The 24,668-nt window shown below is 42.5% G+C and overlaps 2 protein-coding genes across 2 annotated transcripts; both read right to left on the bottom strand.

The window, feature by feature from the left end:
- Positions 1 to 9,955: 9,955 nt before the first annotated feature.
- On the bottom strand, positions 9,956 to 11,932 carry LOC114427632 (homeobox protein six1b). Its single transcript, XM_028395800.1, has 2 exons — positions 11,059 to 11,932; positions 9,956 to 10,362 (listed from the first exon to the last, which is right to left on the bottom strand). Exons 1-2 carry the CDS (start codon positions 11,616 to 11,618, stop codon positions 10,068 to 10,070), a joined length of 855 nt encoding a protein of 284 aa, XP_028251601.1. The 5' UTR covers positions 11,619 to 11,932; the 3' UTR covers positions 9,956 to 10,067.
- Positions 11,933 to 17,127: 5,195 nt separating this feature from the next.
- six4a (SIX homeobox 4a) lies at positions 17,128 to 23,424 on the bottom strand. The gene is made up of 3 exons (XM_028395466.1): positions 22,527 to 23,424; positions 20,395 to 21,095; positions 17,128 to 19,416 (listed from the first exon to the last, which is right to left on the bottom strand). The coding sequence occupies exons 1-3, from the start codon at positions 23,258 to 23,260 to the stop codon at positions 18,812 to 18,814; spliced, it is 2,040 nt and encodes a 679-aa protein (XP_028251267.1). The 5' UTR covers positions 23,261 to 23,424; the 3' UTR covers positions 17,128 to 18,811.
- Positions 23,425 to 24,668: the final 1,244 nt, after the last annotated feature.

Below are 24,668 nucleotides of genomic sequence, written 5' to 3'. Positions count from 1 at the left end.
AGGCCCTGCTTGGCACCTGCATTACACTGCCCAGCCACTCTATTGGATGACTAATCTATTATGTTAAGTATGATTGTGGTGGCCAAGACGAAACCATTCAACTTTGCACACAACAATGCTTTAAGTACTTGGATTAGTTTAAATCTTTGCTTGTTTGTAATAATTTTCCACTGGAGTCCTGGTAATCGTCAGTCCACTCTACTCTACTTTAAGGGGAAGCATTATTGACCATGTTCGACCACTCCTCCATATGCTCAGGTTCTGCAGGTTATAACTTCAGAAATATTGATTGTGTCCCATGTCATTCTGCTTCAAATCATCTGTTCAGACTCAGAGTTGTGCTTGAATCAATCAATCAGTCGATCTATGCACGCCTCTGACCTTGGTGCATTGGTGTGTTAGCAGACACAGACAATGTGAGGCAATTACATGGTCTGTGTGTTCTTTTCAGGCTGTGCTGTTCACACAAAGAGGTCTGATGTCACCTACTTATAATATTTGCAAGAGGTTTATCTTGACAGACATTGATAATAAACTTGAAATGAAAATATGACCACAAAACACACTCTGTTAAAAAGTACATCTGCCTCACTGTAATGCCAGTAACTAATAATGTCTTTCGGTGCTTCAATACTGAAAGAGTGGATATAATATTATTCATCTGCCTGCAGCATTGGGTTAATGCTATGAGAAGCCTGAGGGCAAAACTGGGATATGTCCCCCTTTTTGTTAGTTTACAATATATTATCAACAGAAATTCATTAAGGAAAATGACTCTATTTTCAGGGAAGAGGAATGTCTTCAGTTAGACAGAGATGGGGGTGCTGAGAGCAAGTCTGTATAATTATGTTTTACTGCAAACTCACTGTCACTGAGATATTTTACTTTGGTTTTAATGATCTGGATCATATATATGTAAAAAAACAACATTTTTTTAGTTTTTAGTTTAATAGCCCTTAGGCCATTAAACAAACTCTTCAAAGTCAAAGTTGGATTACAGCTGTTGACTGCATGGACACATATGTTTCTATGAAGGCCCATCAGAAGTCCTTCCTTGTCCCATGTGTAGAGAATGGGCTTTTGCAATGTTGTTTCTGCTTGTTCCTGCTGTTTTGTTAGTATTTGCAGTGCGATGTTTTATTTGTGGTGTCCAGGTGTCTAGGTAACTATAGCCCAAAGCATATTTTCTGCATATATTTGAAATTTGAAATTGTTGTAGCTTAATATGTATGGTGCTGGGTTGTTAACCAGCCTTCTTTTCCCTCCTCCTTCCTTGCTTTACAGTGTTTTTGAATGGGCGACACATCTGAGATGCCATATCTCTTGCTCTTGCCTTGCTCTCTGACGCCATTTTGTCCTTTTTCTCTTTGGTCATTTTTGGTCATAAGCTTTTCATTGTGAATGGGGAAATTCTCCACATCCTGAAGTCTCTTAGTGTCACAATTCAGCCAACAGATTTTCTAGTTTTGTCTTTGGTTCGGTCTGTCTTTCAGATGAACCTATGGAGCTCATCTAAAAGACACTGTCAACCAGGTAATTCTGACTTCATGCACTTGAGGGAGACTGTGAGCCAACTCCTTCATGTGTGTCCATGCTCCGACCACACACGGTAGTCCTGACTCTATGCACCATCTCTGTTATCAGCTTTTGGTGAGTCTGCTCATGCTCAGATTCTCTAAAACTACTCCTCTGATAAACTAATGGTAATTTTGGCTGTTGAGCTCAGTGTATATGTCTACCTGTAGACGTGTGTGTCAGGTTTTTGCCCATATAAGGGCACATTTTCTCGGACAGGGGCTGTGGGCCAAGGAAGATGGTCTGCATGCAGGCTTGCAAGATCTAGCACTTGTGGTATTTCTGTCACCCACAGTTATCACTCATATGGTGCAGCTTGTTGTGAGGGATCATTGGGCACTCACACTGAACCTCACATGCAATTATTCACATACAGCCTCTCACATGCAGCCTCTCACAACTCTTTGGACAATAAGTTGTTAACATTTATTATTTTACCTGGTGAAACCTGTAAATTACCAGATAAACATTTTAATCAGATTCTGTTTAAAGATGTATATGTTAATTAATTCATATTCTCAGTACAAATGATGAAATATCTGCGTGTAAAATAACTTTCATTTGTTTATTTAAGGGACGTCACTGTTTGCAGTGTCTGAAATGTGTATTTGTGGTCAGGGATTGATGATTACACTAAAAGTTATTTAAGTGGCTGAGGCCTTGGGGCTGGGCCCAGTGTGCCCGTTCAGTAATCCATCCCTGTTTGTAGTACTGCCGTTTGGCCACACGATGGCCCACAAGAGCCATGGTAGATAGAAAACCACTCAGGCCAATGCAGCTGCAGGTTTTGAGGCATCAGACCTGTGTCACTGCAAATGAAAGACTACATTATAAAGTATACATAATACAAGGACTTAGAAATATTAATAATAAAATACATTTCATGATGTTTTGCTTAAAAAATGTTGTTGTTGCAGTTTATATTTTTTTTTATTTCTGACCTCCTGTCCTGACAGAGTAATTAAACCCCATCAAGAATAGCAGTAACTACAGAAGGCTCATACAACGAAGTACTACTGTGTACAAACAAACTATGGGTTCAGGAGTTTTGTCTTAAGTGTAAATGAGCGTACAGCATTGCTGAATGGAGGGTGTGAATGTAGATATGTAAGAAAGTGTAGAGGGAGAGTAAGGGCACCAGTTGGGGTTTTAAGGGTCTATATTTAAACTATCTGGTCTCCAGTTTCTGCAGCTGTCGCCAAGTTTAAGTTCAGCACCTTGAGCCTTTCTCAGTCATGCTCTTGGGTTATAAAGCTGCCAAGACAGAGAGAGTGAAGCAGAGACCCTGATCTGCCCTTTGGTTCACGTGTCTCAAAACTGAAGAACTATCATGAACGTGTAGCTAACTTCAGAGTTGCTAAAGCACAGTGAAACTGACATACATCCACAACTTCTCTCCTTGTGTACTGTGTTACTGGGAGTTTGCCTGATACCCACCTCTAATTGCCAGCGAACTAACATGATGCCTAATTAGCTCGCTCTTTCAGCTCATCCTTACATTTAACGCCTCCACTAATATACTGTAGTGGAGTAAAGTAATATGGGATAATAACAGTGTTATTGAATTATTTTGTTTTTGAAGTAATCTTTTGGCACTAAAGGAAAAGTTGTATTAAAAGTGGATGTGCCTTTTCAAAAGTTAAAATCTTTGCATGTAATTTTGCTCATTTATTTTAAAATCTTAGAATCTTGTCATGATTAGTTTGCTGCATTAGCTTTGTATTTTGACTACATTCCTAGGAGCTATATATATATGTATTTTTAGAAAACGTCCCACAATATCTAAAATGAGTTAAAACAACACAAGAAAAAAAATTCTTGTGTTGTTTTAACTTAGAAGCTGTGCTGTGGGTTTTTTACACAGTGTTTCCTGTGTTGAAAAATTATATAACTTGGTTTCATTGACAGATTATGTATATAAAATAATGTCTGCTGAATGATTTAGGTGTGACCTCCCTCATCTCTGCAGGCATCGGGAGTCTGATAGGCGACATGCTGGAGCATGATAAGAAGGGATTCTTCTTGTTTAATGGGTGAGTAACACTGAATCATTTCAAACTCAGTCTTTCTAGTGTGTGATGACAACTCTACTGTGTGCATAATTATAGCTACCACATTTAATAAACATGACAAAAACCCTACTAATTTAGCCCTCCAGCCTGTACTTTGTAAGTAGTAAAACAATCAGTCATTATGTCGACAGACCAGATAGATAAACGGAGTCTGCTGAAGTAGCGCCTCCTGTCCAGTGGCAGCTCTGAGCCTAATAACAGAGCTTAGCTGGCATACCAGAGCCGGTGGCACGTTGGTGTAGCAGTAACTCGGAGAGAGCCTGGTAATTACCACTGGCCGCTGACACCATGCTGCAAATGCACCAGTCAGCAGTGAGAGGACCAGCAGAGCATTTTCCCCTTCTCTCCGCTGCCAGGACGCCCTATGGCACACCAGGGCTTTACACCGTTTCACCAGGCAGCCGAGAGAAGTTCCAACACAGCATCTGTTTCCCACTCAGACTGCATCATTAATAAATATCAGGGTATGTAAAAGTCAACTGCGCCATAAGCACTGATTGAGGAGTCATAAAGGCTCTCTCAGGAGGGGCCCGCTAGAAAACATACTGCAGGGCCGGAATGGGAAGTTTATTTTGCTTGGTGCATGCATATCTGTGGGATGTGGGGCTGTGAGCACAGTGGGCTGCAAGAGCAGTCCAATATCTGCACACAGGAGTTCATCTCTGCAGCACCCTCTCCTCTTCTTCCAGGACATTTTAATTCATACCCCTGATTTGTAATTCCTCCTCAATCTTAATTTTATGTCGCCTCTTTTCTTCTTATCCATCTGTGTTTCCCCTCTGCCCCGTCCCTCTTCTTCTGTCATCTGAAGGCTAAAAGAGGTCCAGCAGCTTTTCTCTGGGCCTTTTGTCCCTGCTCAGGGAGACGTTTGGCACACAGAGGATCATGTTACAACTTTCATTTCCTGAATGTTTTTCTTTTTTTCTATGTGGAACCAAGAAGGGTATTTTGTCCCACTCTGCAGTATGAAGATGAAGGGTGAGGGGAGCAAGATGGCAGCTCAAATTCGGGCTGCTGTCACTCCAACGTCGGCAAACAAATAAAGTACAAACTGCACATAGCTGCAGGGTCCTGGTGGAGGGTAGCTGTGGTGTGGTTTTGGCCGCAGTGGGGGAGTGGATCATGTGTGTGAAGGAGGGGGACTGGTTACTTGAGCTATTCGTGAGCCCCAGGATAGGTGAGGTGGTGCCTCTTGGGAGTGGGAGGTAGATTTCATTATCCCATATCCCATACCACTTCCTCTTGTTGTGTCTGCCACCCTGCTCCTCCTCAGAACCCCTTGGGTAGATGAGGCTGTAAGACCAGAAAGGCAGCAGAGTGGTAACAGTCTGTAAAGTAATCAATTATTAATTCAAATGTGAAATAATTCCTATGATCTGATATCAACCCTGGCTCTTATGGATCAAATTATGTCTGGCTCCTTTTATAAAAAAAAAAAAAAGCCATAAGCAATATTTATGTTCTGAACATCTCTGATAATCCGTGGCTGTGAGATGTTAGTCTAATTGCTTCCCAGTTGTAAAACAAAAAATTAAAATAGAGCACTTTTTGGTGAGGTTGCATTTGCTTCAAAATTATGATCCAAGAACAAAATCTCGAGGGAACCACATATCAGTGTCGTCTGACGCCGGCAGCTGAGGGAGGGGACCTCGTAAAGGTTGAGCAAGCAAGCAGAAGCATGACACAAGGTCAGTGCTAAGCTAAAAACAAACTTAGCTGCTTGGCTTTTATCTTCTAAATGACTCATGATTAGCTGTTCATCAACAAGAATAATACATTGTTAGAATTGTAGATGTAAAAAAAGCTCTCTGTTGGACTGAGAATGGTCAAGACACTGCATTGACTCACTCACCCATCATGTGGTACAAAGTGGAATTACAGCAGGCAGCTGCCACTGTGTTAGTATGCTAAAGTTAGTATGTAACATTAGCAGATATGTCTTCATCACTGTAGAATACTTTTAATAAAATACTAGCACAGTCTGTTGAAAATTTGAGTTCATTTTTGAATTGATTAATTATTTATTTTTTTATCTGTCTTTGTTGGCAAATTTCCCAAAATACATTAACCAACAATGTGTTAGTTTGCTGCCTTTTTTTTCCTTTTCTGAAATGTTAATTTCTATATTAAATAATATTTTAGTTCACAGGATAAATGAGTTAATCTTACAACAAACAAATGAGCCACATCTTGCTTTTGTTATTGAGTGGAACCAGCCAGCCATCACACTGGGTGACATGTTCCTTCATAATGATGAATGTTGAGCACTGTAGTTTATTTTGACTCAACCCCCATGACGATCTGCCGTTCTGCTGTGGGTAAACACTCAACTACTGAACGACGTGTGTTAATCTGTGGCCAAAACCCCCAACAAATGAAGTATTTACTCCTTTTTGAGGAATGTTCCATTCAAACTATGGCAACAGCTGTTTAGGAAAATGGATCTAAATAATAGCATTGACTTAAAGGAGCCGCAGTGGTGGTTATTGGTTGACAGTAAAAAAAACATGTAGAGCAACCTCAAGTTTTACTTTTTATTGTTGCTGGATCAGATAAGTGTGCCTGCACTTTAAAAATGACGAAAATAAACACATACAGCAGGCCTGATTACAACTGCTGCTGTTGCCATCTACTTTAAGATGGTTCCCCTCAACTACAATCTTTCTGTTGCTTTTCATACATCCTGCCGTCAGCCTTTCATGAGCCTTCACAAAAGTATTCCAAAAAGCATCCCAGACTGAAGTCACTTTTCTGATCAAGTATATGAGACTAATGCCACTATCACCTTTCTCTCCCCGAGCTCCAAAAATATAGATATCTGATTCTCAGCAACCAGAGCTGGGCTTTGTCTCAGGAAGGGTTTGTCATACGAGCCTGTGCCTTCTAGCCACACTTCTTTTATCCAGGTCCGTTTTTCATAGATATTTCACGCACGTCTTATCTTGTCTCCTGCTTCTCCCCCCTTGTAATGCATTAGAAATGTTTTCATCAGGTAATGTATATGATGCTGTCCTTCACTTGACACACAACATGCTATTTAACACCCTAATAGTGGGATCGTCTGCAGATCCTCCTCCTTTTTGTCTGAACCCTGGGTCATGCATCACTCAGACGACTGGAAGAAAGAGATAAATATTTCTTTCAGCTCTGTCACATAGAAGCTTCCTGAACGGCTTCCTACTCCTGTGGGTGGAAGCTGTCTTTGGCTCACAGCCATCAGTATAATTAACATTTTTTGGCAGTGTGATCTCTTCTGTCTAATATAGCAGACCCCTAACCATCTAGATACAGTGTGAGTTTTACTTTAATCAGTCTTATTTTCTCAGATACACACTCAGTCTGGTACACGTGAGTATGCACACACACACACACACACACAGCCTCTGGGTTCAGCCAGGCAGGAACATTGTCAGATCCATGCATCATTGGTAAGAAAATCTCTCTGCCTACCCCCCTTCCACACCACCACCTCCGCCCCTCTGAGGCAGACCTGAAAAGATCCTTTTGTCCCTCATCACCCGCCTAACCCCCCCACCCGTTCTTTGACACACACCCCTCATACAGCTCGTGGTTATGGATACCTGGGACAGTCTCACACCCGGCTCTGATGTGCAGTAAAGCTACCTGCAGGCATCAGACTGTGCAGAGGCAACTCAGCCCCAAGTTGCATAGCTTTTTTGTTTTTGTCCTTGAACGAGATGTTCTCTGACGCCTGATGCCAGAGAAAACATTAACCCAGCTGAGGCTGGCTCATGCGGGCTACTCTCCATGTTTATTTGCACACGTCAGGGCCCTTCCTGCTGTTGATTTAGAGCCACTGCCACTTATGTCTATGACAAATGAAATACCCGTTTGATGACTGGGACTCTGTTTGCCATCAGCAGCTGTTGTTATTGGCACCCGCCTGCTTTAGGCTGACGTTACCTCTAGCTTTTGTCATCCAGTCTGTAGGCTGGCCTTCCACTTCCACTTGTTTTAAGAGGAAAACAGAGCAGCCAATGCAGCAGATAGATTTATGAATGTAGACTTTGTCCCTCCTGACTCGGAAACGAAGGATTGGAGTGTGATTAAAAGCACTGTCAGAGTTTCCGTGTTGGATTGATTTTAGTCTCTCGCACATCCTGAAGGTGACTCTGATAGCTTCTCTCTGTCATGTGGCACAGAGCCTGTTTAAATCCGTGCTGTGTCTGTACTGTGCCTGGACATGCTGCCATTAGATTAACAGGTATGAGGAGTCTCTTTGGTGGCTTTGTGATCACCTGTTTGTTAATTTGTGAATATTTAGACGCACTGTATGCCAAGAGTGAATGGCACATGCTGTGGTCAGATTTATACATCATACAGGACCTCCGCTCTCTGCTGACCTCTGCTGAAGGCTGCAATACTGTGGGAGGCTTTTAGAGACACTACTATAACAAACAGGTATATTTTCAAAATATTACTATGTGCAGATTATTTTTTTATTGACATTAAAACAGCCTGCATCTTTTATGCTTTTAATTTGAAATTTAAAAATTGTGTATATTCTTTTTACATTTTATAATTACATACTTTTTCCCTCGAAGTTAATATGCTGCATGTATTCTTGCTACATGTGTGTTTTTCTTCATAAACACATGGTTTTCTGTCTGTTACTGTCCTCACTTTTGTGTCAGGGTAAATATAGTTTCCACTACATTTGTTTAAATGCAAAGATTTAACATATCAAGCTTCTGTTCCTCAGATTACAACATTAGATTACTTTGCAGCTGGAAGTACCAATGAAACATCATTAGGAGGCATGAAGAGAACTTTCCACTGGTTTAGTATTGTAGCTACACTTACTTTAAAGTGCGGTGCTGTCACTTTTACTTCTCATTCTCACATTTTACATGCAGAATGTAAGGATCCTGGAGGAAGGTCCACTGAGGACAGCACAACAGCCTGTGTGGAAAGCTGTAGGTGACATGGACAGCACAGCCGCGCTGTTTTAGTAGAGATGATATGCTGAGAGAGAGAGAGAGCTAACAGTCAGAGAGGGAGAGTGAAGGAGGCCTGTGGGATGTGCCTCAAGGTCCCTCCACTGAAGCTGGGCGCTGCCTGCAGCCCTGCAGCCCTGCAATCTTCGCAATCAGGCAGTAATGCAAGCAGCGACTGTTTCAGATTATGCTCAGGAAATCCTCGGTGCTCTCTGCTCAAAACAATTTACCCTGACATGAGCCCAGAGAGAGCATGGGGGGTGGGGGACAAGAGAGCTGTCCTCACCAGATCCCTGCTCTCAGGCCACCAAATTCTCCAATTTAAATATGCTCATATTATTATTATTATTATTATTATTATTATTATTATTATTATTATTATTATTATTATTATTAGAAATTGCTATAGATTTATTATTTTAAGTTTTGTATGTTTGTTTGTTTTGTTTTGGATCTAGCTATATAAATATTATCATTGCCTATATTTTTTTTCTGTAAATCCAGAGCTGGTAGAGGTTGAGTAGTGGCTCTTTCCCATGGCCCGGAACCGACAGAACAAACTCTCAGAGAGAGCAAAGAAAACACGGCAACAAAAAGCCAATGATCCGCAGCAGTCGGGCTAAAAATGACGAAAAAAAATCTCTCCTTTTGGCAGACACGTATGAGGGAACAGACGACGTTCAAAGGGACCAAAGCTGCTTCATGTGTACACAACAGCCTCCTGACAGACAGCTGCTGATGTTGACTCACATTTGTATTAAATTAAATTTCCCTTTATGATCCCTCTCGGTTTATTGTTAAAACCCAGAGAACCCGTAGAGCAGGATTTCAACTCTCCTGACTCATGTCCCACCAACGTAGATTTATTTACGTGTTTTCACCATAAATGTCTACAATCTAAAGGGCATTCAAGGCGAAAGAAATAATATGAAAAATAAGGTTTTTTCTTGTTTTTTACAATTTACGACAAATGAATATAATTTGCACATTGCGGACGGCGGAATCTAAAAATCTACGTGAATAGCTTTTTATTTTTTCTCTAAATGCACAAATAACACACAGACAAATGTATTACTTTTGTTTTATTGGAAACTACCATGACTCTAATGAAAACTCTTAGTTTCCATCGCAGGAGGTTGCTATAATCCCTTTTGTTATCTTAACAAAATATTATAAATTAAGTAAATGGGCAGTCCAGTTAAGTGTTTCGTTAAGGGTTTCAGAAAGTTCCTGTTTGTGTGTTTCCATGTGCAGGAGTTCACAAAGCCTCCTGTCAGAGGGAATATATATGTTAAGCGCATTAAGGAATTTTGTTCTAACCAAATTTAACGACAGACACGTCAGTCTATATTATAAGGTAAGCTACTATATTTCATACATGTTTTCAATTTGATACACTTCTCAGTCCTTTTCGTTTTTTCTGGTTTTTGGTTTTGTAAAATAGAATAATCTGGCAGCTTCTCTACGAGCCCAAATCCACAAGACTGGAAGTTAGGGGTCCCAACAAGGAGTCCTGCAGTTGGTGTGGGTGTCCGTGCATGCCGTGCACCGGCTGTGGGCCCCCTAGACCGGACATGGGGTAAGCGGAGGCCCCGGGGTGGCTCATGTTGCCCTGAAGCAAAAGCGCTGAGTTCTGGTCGGGACTCTGAGGTGGAGAAAACTCGTCCTCCGAGCTGGACATGAGAGACTTTCCTCCGTCCAGAGGGGACAGCTGGTTCTGTTTGTTGCCGCCTGCGTTGCTGTTTTCGCTGTTCTCCCTGGAAATGACAAAAAAGGGGGAAATTAGAGGAAATACAGAGCAGAAGACTTTACATCAGTGACGTGGGCCTGAAAGACGTTCAGTAGACTGAAAACAGTGCTCAGTAAGTTTACTGTTATTTTACTGTAACAACAAAAGAGCTCGGGGAAAACAGACTGGAAATATGGGACTTATCGGATTTTTATGTGGAATTTAACTTCATGCTGTTAAGTCCGTTAAGACTAATTATTATCATTTTAATTCTCTGGTGTGTCCTAATTTACCCTTTAACACATTTCATTTGAAAAAAAAAAAGAAAAACTATTTTTTCATTGCTAACAAAGTGACGACAGTATATGTTCTTATTTGTGAACCCTTGTTTTTTTTACATTTCGTACATTTTATGCCTTAATTCCGGTTGAGACAACTCCATGCTTTCTGGTGGGAAGCCATCATTCAACAACAACACGCTACTGTTTACTCACCTTCACTCTTATCAAGGTATGTGTGATTTGGAACCGTAAACAAACAATACATAGATTAAACCCTATTTGATATGTTCAGATATAACTGTTATGTCTCCACGCGGTCTTTCCTCTCTTGTCACCCTGACTGCTTTAAAATATGTCTTCCATGTCATATTTGATTTTGCTCTTGAAACATATAAAAACACATGAACATATTTCAGCAGCGAGGCTGTGACAGTTTGCCGTACCTCTCCTTCGCCTCTGCGGCTCTGTCTCTCTGCCGTCTGTTTTTGAACCAGTTGCTGACCTGCGTAGTGGTCAGTCCTGTGGCCTCAGCCAGCTCCCTCTTTTCCCGCGGGGACGGGTAGGGGTTGTGCGTGTACCACTCTCTCAGGACTCCCCTTGACTTCTCTTTAAAGCAGTAGCTGGTCTCCTCGCCGTCCCATATCGTGCGGGGCAGCGGGAATTTCCTCCGCACCCGGTACTTCCCTACGGCTCCGAGCGGCCGGCCGCGCAGCTTCTCCGCCTCCACGTAGTGCGCCTTCAGCCAGAGCTGCTGCAGCTTCGGGTGGTTGTGCGGGGAGAACTGGTGGCTCTCCAGGATCTTATAAAGCTCTCTGAAGTTTCCGCGGTGAAACGCCACCACTGCCTTGGCTTTCAGGACGCTTTCGTTCTTGTGGAGGTGATCGCATGCTGGTAGAGACCACAGGAAGCGACCGAGCCTCTCCAGGTTTCCTCCCTGTTGCAGCACCTCGCAAACGCACGCCACTTGCTCTTGCGTAAACCCGAAGGACGGTAATATAGACATGATGTCCGAGCTCACTCCTCCACCCAAGCCGCTGATATCCAAAGCGATACAAGTCGTTTGCTATGTTTTAGTCGTTGTAAAGTTTCTTTTCGTGATGCAATCCAGCGCAATCCGTCCGCGCAGCGCAGGCCTATAGGCTATCCACTCCACTCCAGCCCCTGATGCGCGCAGCAGATTGGGATGTTGATTGTTGGGACAATTTGTTCCTGTTGGAGATATGTCAGGCTTAAAGGGAGCCTGTGCGTTTCGGTGATTGGCTCTCCCTCTGCCCTGCACCCTGTACAGCAGAGGAGGACTGAGTTTGCAGCTCCGTTTCCTCCCCAGAGGCAGTGCGTCAGGGGCTGAAATAGGAGCGCTCCCACCTCCCGCCCCCACAGTCCCTCTCCCGCTTCAGCTGAGGGAGCAGAGCAGCACCTAAACACTAATCAATTATTACAGACCTCTTAAAAAGCCGTATTAACCTCTTCTGAATATACATCTTATTTAAACGGGGACAATATAGACTTCTCACTTCACCACAGACGCACAAAACTTTTGATTTGTGTGGACAAATCTGTGAGACATGAGCTGGAAACAAGCACGGCTAGTCGTAACAAAGGTAGTCAAGACTACTTTCATTAAAAAAAAAAAACGATTTCCCATTAATGTTACATTTATTTGTGCACTAATTGAAAGCCTACCTTATGTACCATCACTGCGCATTGTTGTGCCTCCGCCACCATAATTACATGCAGATTGAACATTGTGTTGTATCACCACCTGTGATCGTCTGTTAATTATCAGAGCCGTTTATTTTATGAGGTGATATAATTTAATAAGTTCCTATGATGATAGTGGGGTCCATTAAGCGCCATTACACAACTATTTTATATGAGCAACCTATACTACCTGCCAAACGAGTTATGGGCCATAGACCACCGGTAGGAAATCAGCCACTTAAGTGTGTGTGTGTGTGTGTTTTAGAGAGAGAGAGAGAGAGAGAGAGAGGTGAAGAGATGATATAAAATGCCGCATGTTTCAAGCGTAGAAGACAACTTTCTAAACATCTTCAGGTCTGAGAAAGTGAATTTAAAAGTGTATGCCCTTTATGTAAAGCTGCAATGCTCTTCACCCACGTGATCTGAAAATTAATATTCAATCTGAACCATCAAAGACTCCATTTTTTTACACTCATATCTGCCCCATCACGTGTTTTTAAAGAGGTTCTTCTAGCCTGTGAAGCCTACATTTATATTTCAAGGATTAGACAGGCACCGCACTGGCTCCAGTGTTTTCTGTGGGGTGAAACACTAAACCAATCCATTAGTAAATGAGTTCTCTGCGACACTGGTTCTTGGTGGTGCAGTTGTTGGTTTGAGCCATATAGATCACATTTCTTTATCGGCACCAGAGTCTGAAACTAAACTCCCCTTTCAATATGTCACATGGAACGAGACGCGGCTCACAAAATGATATTTAACCGAAAGCATTTTTACACAAAACGCTGTAGAGGAGGGTCCGCCTGCTTAAGGATTCCTATTATACATGTAAATGGAATTAAAATGTGTTTTAATGTGTAAAAGAGTTTACAGAGTTTCAGTTTTGAATATGCTGTGGTTGTAAATCATTCTGTAAGGTTTTATGGAAAATAAAACATCTATATGAGGTGCTATAGTAGGTGCATTTGGATTTTGAAAATGGATTAAAAAACTGATTTAATTAAGTACTGTTGGATACAAAGCTCTCATCAGGCCGTAGGGTTATTTCAGTGTTGCAGCATCTGTGTCTTGTTTTATTATATCAGACAGAAAAAAGCAGATTTCCCTCTGAATGTGTGACAGGTTTCCCACCGTGCTTCAATTAAAGTTACAAGAAATGTGAATGTTAAAACACACATGAAATGATTTCCTTCACATTTCCAAACGGCCTGCTGATATAATAACGATAGTTAGACAGATAACTGGCCTTCATGTGTTACTCTTCAAATTAATCTTCCGTGATTTTATGGGCTGAATGTTATTAGTATATGTCTATCTGAACAGGATGAGAATGGAAGCCCTGATGTAAATGGTGAAGTGGCTGGACACACAGGCTGGCTCTGTAGCTGCACTCAGGGCTGTGTAAAACCTCAGTGCTTCAGTAAATGAGCTGTCTGATGAGCGGCTCTCGGGTTTCTCTAATATCTCTACCACATTGCGCCGCGCCTCCTCCTTTAACCCGAGCAGCCCGGGGGGCGAGATTATTTCAAGATGTGGACTCTCCGCCTCCCCTCTGCCACGGCCAGTGCCGGGCTCCTCATACCCCGACCAGTAATGCAATACTTAGGTAGGCTATCACTCGTTACTCGCTTCAGAAAGGGACTTGCAGGTATTCTTTAGTCTGGTTACGCACTCTTTCTCACAAAGACGCATTTTTATAACCTTCAGACCCTGACGTCGTCTCTGAGGGCGCTGGGGCGTCTAAAAACCTTTATGTTTAATTTACCAGGAAAAACTATAATAAGTCAAAAGATTTTCATCCTAAAAAAAAAATAATGTCTGTGCATCTTTAATAAAACAGGTTTGACGTGATATAGGCATACGCGGGATGTGTCGTCCGCGCACTTTGAACTATTACAGCTCAGAGTTGCAAAGTAGTAATATCTCCCACATGGACTTTGACATTTGGGAGGAATAGGATGAAATATATCGGTGGCACTCCAGGCCAGTGTGAGAAAACGAGAGAAAGAAAAGTCTCATTTCAAAACACTAGAAAGCACTTCATAAAAATGTCATCATCAAAAAGACTGCGCTTCCTATTGGAGGGTTTATTTTTTGAAAATATGGAGGAAAATTGAAACGAGCACTGCTTCAGTGAACAGATGGTTTTCACTCTATCTAAATCCAAAGTGCTATTTCAGCTGTATCGACTGGAACAAAGCCGATACTGTTTAAATTAAGTGAAAAATGTCAGATTTGGTCTCCAGGGGGTTTGAGCTTGGAAGGTTTCTGAAGGGTGGACTTGGGTTCAAAGGAAACTCAGCCATTAAAACATAGCTATATAAAAACGAATTTATTTATTCGGAACATCAAAACCAAGTTCTAAACTGAATCTTTATTTATTTACTTGTAAAATAAATAATGTCTGGATCTTACATTTAGTAACAAATTATGAATATAACCAATTCTTTATTATTGTTTCAGATATTCAAAATGTCCTAAATGTGTCTTTAATTAAAACTTGAAGAGGTTTATTCGGTGAGGTGCACGGCAGTGAAAAAAAAACAGCTCCTTCTCCCAAAACAAAACACAACTGTTGACATGAGTGAGTTAAATGAAATTGGAGCTGCAATTATCAGCTTAACAGAGTTTCCTGTCATGTTGGAAAATTAGACCTGGTACAAGTGCACTGGGGTTAGCCCCCCCATCAAAATCATTACGCATTTCCTCAGAGGACCACCTCCACAAATATGCAATTACGGCCTCGGCTTTTACAGTGCTCTGCTACGTAAACACACCCCCGGCGTGTAGATGAGCGCATTTGTTTTAGAGAAACTCGTCCTTTTTTTTCTGGCTGCAAGGGCTTGAGTAAATAAACAAACGACGCAGCTTGACAAATACGTACACAAACAAAAACTACCATGTGTGCCTTCTGGCAGGGAGGGGGCGCCATGACAATGCTATCATGCAAGTCAAAATGTAACTCCTGAGAGGATGAGTTGTTGTTTGTGTTTTAGAAGTTGTGCAGCAGCAGGTGTGTGTGTGTGTGTGTGTGTGTGTGTCTATAACTGCTCTGCTCCTGTTACAAAGTGGTGTTTTTCTCTTTGGAGAGTACCGTTGACCACTGTGGTGTAGACATGAGGCTGCCTCCCAGCTGCTGCTGTGTGTGTGTGTGTGTGTGTGTGTGTGTGTGTGTGTGTGAAAGCATCACACTTCAACACACACATGCACACTTAAAACTGTCCTCGTGACTTATGTTTTCTGTCCTTGTAGTCCAGAACAAACCTATGAATCATGCTGGTTGCGTCTTCTTCTTGCCTCACTGAGTGATACATGTGTCTCCTTTACCAAGCAACAACTAAGGAGGCAGAATTCAACTACTACCAGGACATTATTTCACCTTTTATACTTTATGTAAACACTGCATCTTATTTTCCATAACACAGTCAGAGCCAATAGATTGTGTTTCTGGACCGAGCTCGGCCAGTAGTGGTGGGTCTGTGTGAGCAGGCTGGTACCCGCTGACCTCTGCCCTCTCATTAGTGGGACGTGGAGCACTGAAGTACCGTGCTCCCCAGGTCATGTTACATATGGCTTGCAGTCTGCTGCGCCGCATTAAATGTCAGCTTTGAAACCATCTGAAAGAGCAGAGGTCAGTGTTTTTAATAAGGCCAGAGTTCTGGGGGAGTTCCCTCTTTTTTCACACATCCAAGTTGTGTGTTTGTGGACAAGATGATCCACTTGTAAATGAGGATCTTTGTGAGCGCCATGCTGTGGATATCTTCATGAAAATTGTACAGCACAACATCTTTGTGGCTTCATTTCTAACTAATTCATAGGCACAATACACAAAGGCGGAATTTGGAGTTCTTCTTTGCTGCCCCCCCCCCCCTCCCCGTGAGACCCACAGACCATGGGCTCCTGCTGCAAATGGGATATTGTTCTGGGCTCCAACAAAGCTGTTTTCACCCTCTTCAATATTACAGGAGGAGTTACCTGATACCTAACAATCAGCTAATCCACTGCCCATGGCGACGAGGTCACCTGTGCACAGGTAACCTTATCCCAGTTGCCTGCCTGTCCCTCCCTTTCCCGCTAGTCTCTACCATTTTTTTCTTCTTTCCCCCCTCTGTGCCTCAACAGTGAGCACAGACAAACAGCCTCTGTTTATTTAGGTCATCAGTTAGATCATATATAACTTCTCTAGCCACGATACACTGAGAGGACAACTCCTATAATCCACCACAGACACCCTGTGAATAAAATAAAATCCCCCGCTGTTCATCCATTTGTCTTCATGTTATCTCTCTGTGTTTGTTTGGTCAGGTGCCCACTGAGGGAACAAGTATTCTGGTGGATATTCATAAATTCACAGAGAATCCCCCTGAAGCCGCGAGGCTCTCTTCTGGATAGAGAATCAGTATCTGTGAGTGACAGCGCCTCAGATTCATTCTTCCACATGTTGAAGTTGGGGGGGGCTTGGCCTTCGTTTAGGGATTGGACTGAGCTGTAGGGAGCTGCAGACCCCCCACCCAAAAGGAGCTTTACCTCTGGAAATCTCATTGCTGTTTATTTGAATTACAGGGACTGAGATGAGAAAAGGAGGCCTAATGAACTCCAGGTTGCCAGGCATGTGCAAACGATCACTGCAGGTTTGCAGAGAGCTGCACTTGGCTTACAGCATGCCAACCCCGCCTCCCCTCTGTCCTCAGTTTGGACACATTGGACTCTTTAACACTGGAAAGACGCCTGCTTGCTTTTTGTCTGTCATAAACTAAGATTAGTTACAATTTACAAGTTGAAGTTTAGCAACGCAATTAAAAATAGGCTGATTTATGTTTTTATAAATATAAACTTTTATTGCAGTATGGAGATTTAGAAAAATACATTCACATAATTTCAGATAACAAACATATAATTCAAACTAAGATTTAAAAAACAACAACAACAACAACAAAAAAGACCATTAAATGTACTCTATCTATAATCTGCCCACAGTTTTTGGTTTATGACATTAAAGCACAGAGGACACTTTCAATGATTCCTGACAGAGAAGAGTGTTCCTCACACTGAAAAATGTGTATGGTGTGTGTGAGTTGGCTATGTGCTTGTGTGCTATTATGGTCATGTAGCAAGAACTCCTGTTGTGAAAAAGCGTCAGACTCTCTTGACAAATGGGCGCCACACTCTTTCGCCTTAACTGACACCCAACAAATGTGCCTGTGATGGTGGCGGCGGTAAATCTCAGAGCCTGCTCGTCCAACACAAGCGCTACAACTGAGCTTATTTTTATTCACGAAAAACAAAAGTAAAAGGCACTAGTGTCCAAAACATTATGATGCCATGCAAAGAGAAATGATTACAGCCCCTCTCAGTTTAAAGACGGGACTATAAAAATGATTTGTCCTCTTAGTGACGTCTGTCTCTTTTACCTTTTCATAAAGCATACACACTGCAGTTGTTTGCATCTGCTTGATAGAAAAATATTACTGATATTTGGAGAGACAAAATGAGACATGATATAGTACAGCATCTATTTAACATACAATGAGTTGCAGCATTATTAACAACAGGATGAACAACAACGTGACATTTTTGATCATCATTCATATTTTGGTTTACTGGGCTTTAATGATGAGACTTGAAATAGGATAGTGTGCATTTGTTGAGGTGTGTCACATGCGACAAAACCCTCCAACACAAAGGCCGTTTGAAATATGTTCATTGTAATGTCATTGTGGTAGTGCAAATACCAAACAGACCAATGCCATTGTGTAATTAAAAAAGCAGAAAGGCACATTCATCTTAACTCTTTTCCCACGTTTAACATTCCGATTTCGTTTGGTGTGATATAAAGCACAAAAGCAGGTTTTGTGGTGACTTGAGAAGGGTTTAGAAAATTTAAAGTGCTTACTGAAGGACACTTTTTCCTAAATCAGCAGCGTTGTGTGTGTTATGACCTATTCTCTGTACATGTGTGCAGTCCTTCACTAAAGCCGTCGCTGTTTAACTGACCGTTTTCAAACAGGCACCCCCACCCCACAGAATGACCTTTTTGGTTTGACCCAGATGACGCATTTAGTTTGGAGGAACATCCTAGTCACATGACTCGAGGCATTCCAGCACCTGCTTCTGCAGATCAAATCCTCTCAACAGGAAGTAGCAGGTGTTGTCTATAAAAATGCACATTTAAACATGGCTCAAACACTTACAGCAACTTCTTCTGTTAACACATAACAGTCGTGATGTTTTGTCTTATGAACGGGGCTTTTAAAACATGTCACAGGCTTTTTTTTATTTTTATGATAAAATGATAAAGCCCACCCATGGAGCTCCCCTCTGACTTGAGTGCATTGTAAAAGTCAAATGAACGCAAATAATTTAACATTAAAAGGAAATGAATGGTTTAAAAAAACACACACACACACACACACACGCACACACCAAAGTAAAAAGATTCACCATATCTCGGCTCGGGCGGACATGACTGCTTCTGTGAGGAGCGGGGTTTTGAGGTTAAAGGTCAGCCATGTCCTCATCCATCTGCACTGTCTGTAATTTGGCGAGCTCCTTGCCCTCTGCCGCCTCCATCTCCCCACACATTGCCCGCACTATTTCATTCATGCCTCCCGAACCCGAGCCGTCCACCTTGTTCTCTGAAATATTCATGTAGTTGTTGTTCATGCCAGGGCCCATCAGGTGTGAGGACGGGACCTCGTGGCTCCCAAGGTACTCTGTGGGCTGGAGGTGATGGTTACTTGGGTCTGTTTGAGCCATCAGGGGCGTGCTGACAGTGAGGGTGGTGTAGACCTCAGGCTCAGGGCTGGATGAGCTGACGGCGGTGACCTCGGCGTTTGAGGCAGGGCCTTGACTGGAGGTAATCTCTTCTGAGTTGGGGGTGGCATAGCTGATCTGTCCACTGGGATCCAGGTGGAGCCCGTGGTGATATGAGGAGTACATGCTTCCCTCCAGAGGCTCCTTCTTGATGGATGGCTGGCTGGCGTTGCTCATGCTGTAGAGGACCGTACTGTGATGCAGAGATGTCATTGTCAGCTTGTCTTGCTGCTGGAATGAGTCGTCACTGGAAGAGGTCACTGCTACATTATTCAGAGGCATAGTACCTGTGGTGAAACAACAAGAGATCAATACATAATGTGTCTACCTTGAGTTTGACTACAGTAGATCCCATTCCAATTGCTGGATCCCCCTTTTTACTTTTCACCATTTTATGTGTTTTACTTACAGCAGGCCTTGGCCTCTAAATTGCTGTTGTGTGTCTCACACACTTTCTGCTCTTTAAGCTCAACCCCGCAGTACCCCAGAGAACAAATGCAATAGTCTGCCAGGACTCAACAGCAAGCTGCAATTTTCCTGTTTTTTTTTCACGTTATTCATCCTGGTGTAGATTCTCTGCTTTATGTCAGACTAAGTGCTGTAATGACTTATTCCCTGTTAGTGCGTTTCAAGGCCTCTGATAGTCTGAAACGTATTTCCCCGTCCCTGCTCTGGAGATCAAGAGCGTAATGATGATGAGTGATGGCGACTTCGGGACTTGTTTTTATTCATCTCTGGGGTTTTAAAAGGACCACCACTTCTAAATATGTTTCCCTTCCCTATTTCTTCTGCTCTGTGTTATGTGTAGTATCAGCCCCTTGGGCTATGGGCCAAACAAGAGACAAGCCAATAAAGCAGCTAGATATATTGGGTGGCATAGTAGAGACCTGTTGACAAACCACCAGAGACGTGCAGCGTTGCACTGAAACATTTAAGGAAGGCAAAAGGCCATTCTGACCTGTTATCAAGTGAGGTAACAGTAGTCCATTCAGTAATATGAGAACACAGTAGATTAAATTAAGATTTTTGTACCTCTTGAAGGGCTTAAAAACAATATAACATTTCATCATTGCAAAATTAACTGACTGGAAGTTTAGGTAACTCCTTTATCACACATGCTGTTCTCCTAACTAAGAAATAGAGTTCGTTAAAAAATACACCAATAACTGTTTATATATGTGTATGGTAACATGACAAGATGAGTTATTGAAGCTAAAGAAGTCAGTGTGATTAATGTTGAACAACAAATCATTTCCTGAACTAACCTTGTTGTGTAATTGTTGAGGAGGAGGAGGCAGAGGAGAGCTGTAGGGGAGGAAGACCTACATCGCTGTTGAGTAATGAGCTGCCATCACTGTCAGACACTCCACTCGGTACCTGAACCAGACTGTAGCCACCCAGCTGCAGAGCACCTGATGGGGAGCTGAATGTTAGCACGGAGGAGCCTCCATTTTGGGCAGCCATGGTGTGAACCCCCTCCAGCTTCACCTCCGCCCCATTCACACAGCCAGAGTAGGAGGTGTACTGCAGTGTGGAGTCCTCAGCACTACTCAGTTCTTTGTCCTGTCCTGTCTGCATCTGCATGTCCACTCCAGAGCCCCCCAGCAGTACCCCGCCAGATGGCCTCAGTGGGTTGAACGTCAAGGGCTGGATGCCCAAATTCAGCCCGTTGAAGAGGATGTTTCCAGGTGAGTGAAGGTAAGATGATCCACCATTGTGAAACATGGTGGGGGACGTGTTACTGGTCACTAGACTTCCGTTGTAGAGGCCACCACTGCTGGAACCAGGGGGCATCTTGATGTCCCCAATTTGCTGGATGACCACTCCACTGTCCAGAGGTCCTGTTTGAATGGGATGGGTCCCATGGGTTATCACCCCATCTGAAGAATTGGAGAGGGGACGAGGAGACAACTCCTCCTGGCCTTTACTAGACTCGTCCTCTGTGCTGTGGTTGCCATCAGATTCACTGAAAATGACAGATTATATGTCACAAAACAAAGAAAACAAAACCAGTACTAAATTATTGTCACATTAAAATAGACAATAATTGGACATTGGACATGAAGTACTTTTCTCCTATATTGTGTACATTGTTGGTTTATTTTTATAGACTAACTTTAGAATTCCTCTCACAGCCTGCCTATAACAGGCAAGCAGTCACATTTGTTTCTGTTATTACTCAGCTTTGAAGAGCAGGCTGTGTTTGAATGTGTAGCCTTCTTACCTCATGGAGAGCAGCACTGACAACAACCAATCAACGTCAACAACCGTGCAACCATTTGGCAGCAATAAATTCTTGTGTGACAAAATGCCAGCACTGGTGGCGTGACAGAACAAATGGCCTCCAGTATTTACTTAGTTTCCCCCCATAATTTTAAATGTTAAATTCATTCCTTATTTTTTAGTTGCCAAAACCCGCCCTCAAACGCTATGGTCGTAGCAACTATATTTTATTTATAAGGCTCCTTTTTAAAGACTGATTAAAACAGCTGCAACAAATCCCCCTATCCCACACGCGCGCGCGCGCGCGCACACACAAACACACACACTGACACACACAAACCCCCACTTCCAGGAAAATATAAAAGGACAACTGAAATGGAAGACAATTTTTGGTCTAGAAATCCACGTGAAATAAATGTGTGTGTGTGTGTGTGTGTGTGTGTGTGTTTGAGAGGCAGAGGGGTCACCTCCACCAGGTGTGCGTCATCTTTGTTCACAAAGAGGGAAACATGAAAGAAGAGCCCTTACATTTCAACCTGTGTGTGTGCGCGCAGGATTATGAAATGATCCTTTTTGGTTCGACAGAAAACAAAACAATAATCGTATATGAAATGATTTATGAGCTAGTGTGTACACACACACACGGAGACAGGCCTGCCACAAATACATAAAAATAAATTAAAGTAACCTTTAAAGTTACCTTTTGAATAGTTTTATTGAATTGTTACCCCTCCTGACAGCAAGCTCACTGGAGTGTGTGTTATTTTGTTGCTTATGGTTTCCATGCCCCTTAGCACCAACACACTTGAAACCGGATCTGAATGGCAACCGCTTCATATTTCAAAACATTAAAAGCGTGCTCCAGACGCCTTTACAAATACTTTTTTATTGTTTTAATTATGCACAGTTAATGATCCATTTTGATAAGATTTATGAGTGGCCCGACGGGATATTATGAAATACCCTGTCAATCACAGAGCTGAGTGCGAATAGGTTAAAGCTGAAGCGTCCTTCCATTGAAAAAGAAACTTTAAAATGCTCTGTTAAAAGTTGGCCGGGGTTTAACCCAATGCGCCTTTACGCAGAGAACACTTGGAGAATGTTTTCTTATGATTTGGTTGATAAAAGATCTGTGATTAAAAAAAGTCAGTGCGTGTGCCTTTTGTTGTCTCACCTTTTTGATTGTGCTTCCGACGGGTTTCTGTCTCTCTGTCTCCTGTTTTTGAACCAGTTGCTGACCTGGGTCAAGGAGAGTCCCGTAATCTTGGCGAGATTTCTTTTCTCAGCTGGAGAGGGGTACCTATTCTGATTATACAGATCCTTCAGTGCGTTTCGCGACCTCTCCTTGAAACAATAAACAGTCTCCTCGCCGTCCCAGATAGTCCTGGGGAGAGGGTACTTTCTCCGGATTCGGTACTTGTCCACGGCACCCAGAGGTCTCCCTCGCGCCTTCTCCGCCTCGGTGTACCGGGCCTTATACCATAGGTCTTGTAGAAAGGTGTGGTTGGACGGACTAAAACTATGGTTCTCCAAAATACTGTACATCTCCTGGTATCGAGCCTGGTGGAAAGCAACTAGAGCTTGGGCTTTTAGGATGCTTTCGTTGCCGCGTAGCAGGTCACTCTGTGGCAGGGACCACAGGAACCTGGCCAGCCGGTCCACATTGCCTCCCTGTTGCAATGCCTCGCACACACACGCCACTTGCTCCGGGGAGAAAGCCAGAGAGGAAGCGGCGCTCACCAGCAGCTCCGTGCGCACCGCGTCAGCGCTGGGAGTCGTGCGCTCCATGGACAACTCCGCCGCGTCCAGCGCCACAAGCTTGATGCACTCCCGCGTATCCACCTCCTTCACATTTTCTCTCTTGATGTCATTTGCTGTTGTGACTTCTCCGGCAGAAGAAGAAGACATTTTTTTGTTCAATCCTTCTCTGGTAAAGTCACTCCTCCCAGCTCGATCAGGTTACCTCCTCGCCATGCGAATGCGATCGGATATCTGACAGCAGCTGTAAGTAGATATCTCTCTCCCCTTTTCCTTCCAACGTGACTTTTACTCTGCGGGGACTGGAGCTGGAGGGAGACACACTAGGGTCTATCTGCAAGAGAGCCACGCTATTGGCCGCCGAAGGCACCATAAGGGAGGAGCAAGCGGGAGAATGTTTGGTTTTCAGCTGTCAGTCATATAACTCCCAGTATATTCCCGTAGCTCACCTGTGTAAGGTGAGTGCCTTTGGAATCGTGGGAACGGGATATCCTGTATTGTCAGGAGCTACCTAGACAGCTTATGTGCATAAAAGTATTTTATTCCCTTATCGATGCGTGAAAATACATGAGGAAGATGATCCTGGGAATATTGTCATCATTGTGGCTATCTGGATCAGCCAAAAAGTACAAACAAAATCTTTATCTTTCATCTTCTGAATTAAATACCGATAAAATTGGAGACTGGATTTGTTAGAAATGATCAGACTCCATTCCCATACCAAAACCGCAATAACCTCACAAGTGGAAAATGTTTCTTCAAATATCGCTTCGTCTAAAGTGCTGATGGTCATTTTGTTATTGCTTGTTGATTTTCTGCTATCATAAAATCTGAATATTCAATAAAGAAGCAACATTCAATCTGCTTAAAGATGACTCAGACCTCAAACTTTTTTTTATTTTTATTGTTTTATTACTTATATTTTACAAATCTACCCAAGACAATATTATGTAAAATAAAAAAGCAATACTAGTTAAGTTTCAGTTATCACTGGAGGCATTTAAATATTGCTCAACTTACATAATTTCTTTTAGCAAAGTAATGTAATGTGGTCGTTTCTTGACAATTACTGTCATTCACACACTGACAATAAATTACATAGATGTGGATAGCCTTTACTGCATCTCCTATTTAAAGTATAGCTTCTGAATACATTGGATTTGTAACTATTGAACGAACATTTAATACAGTTTTTATCACAATAAACGTTTTCTGTCTTTATTATACAATCTAAATAGGGTGATACATATTCAAAAATAAATCGTTTTCCCCACACACACAGTTACTTATTCACCCCGAAACTTCGTGATGTCAGAGCTCTAGGGAACAACATCTGGGCTGATTTTTGGTTTTAATTATGTTTATGGCTTTCTTTAGATCATGGAATATGTGAGTACAGAGAAACGTTTAATCAAAACAGCTATATATTATATAAGTACAAACGCTGTGTGAAAATAAACTACTCCGGTTTTTACCTCAGAGCTCCTGAGACGCCCCAGGGACCCCCCGTGTGTGCCTGCACCACAGTGTGACCAGCACTGCTGTAGCCTAGTAGAGG

The sequence above is a fragment of the Parambassis ranga genome, chromosome 22, assembly GCF_900634625.1.
Source record: "Parambassis ranga chromosome 22, fParRan2.1, whole genome shotgun sequence".
Classification (NCBI taxonomy): Eukaryota; Metazoa; Chordata; class Actinopteri; family Ambassidae; genus Parambassis; species Parambassis ranga.
This window is presented reverse-complemented; position numbering and strand designations above follow the sequence as displayed.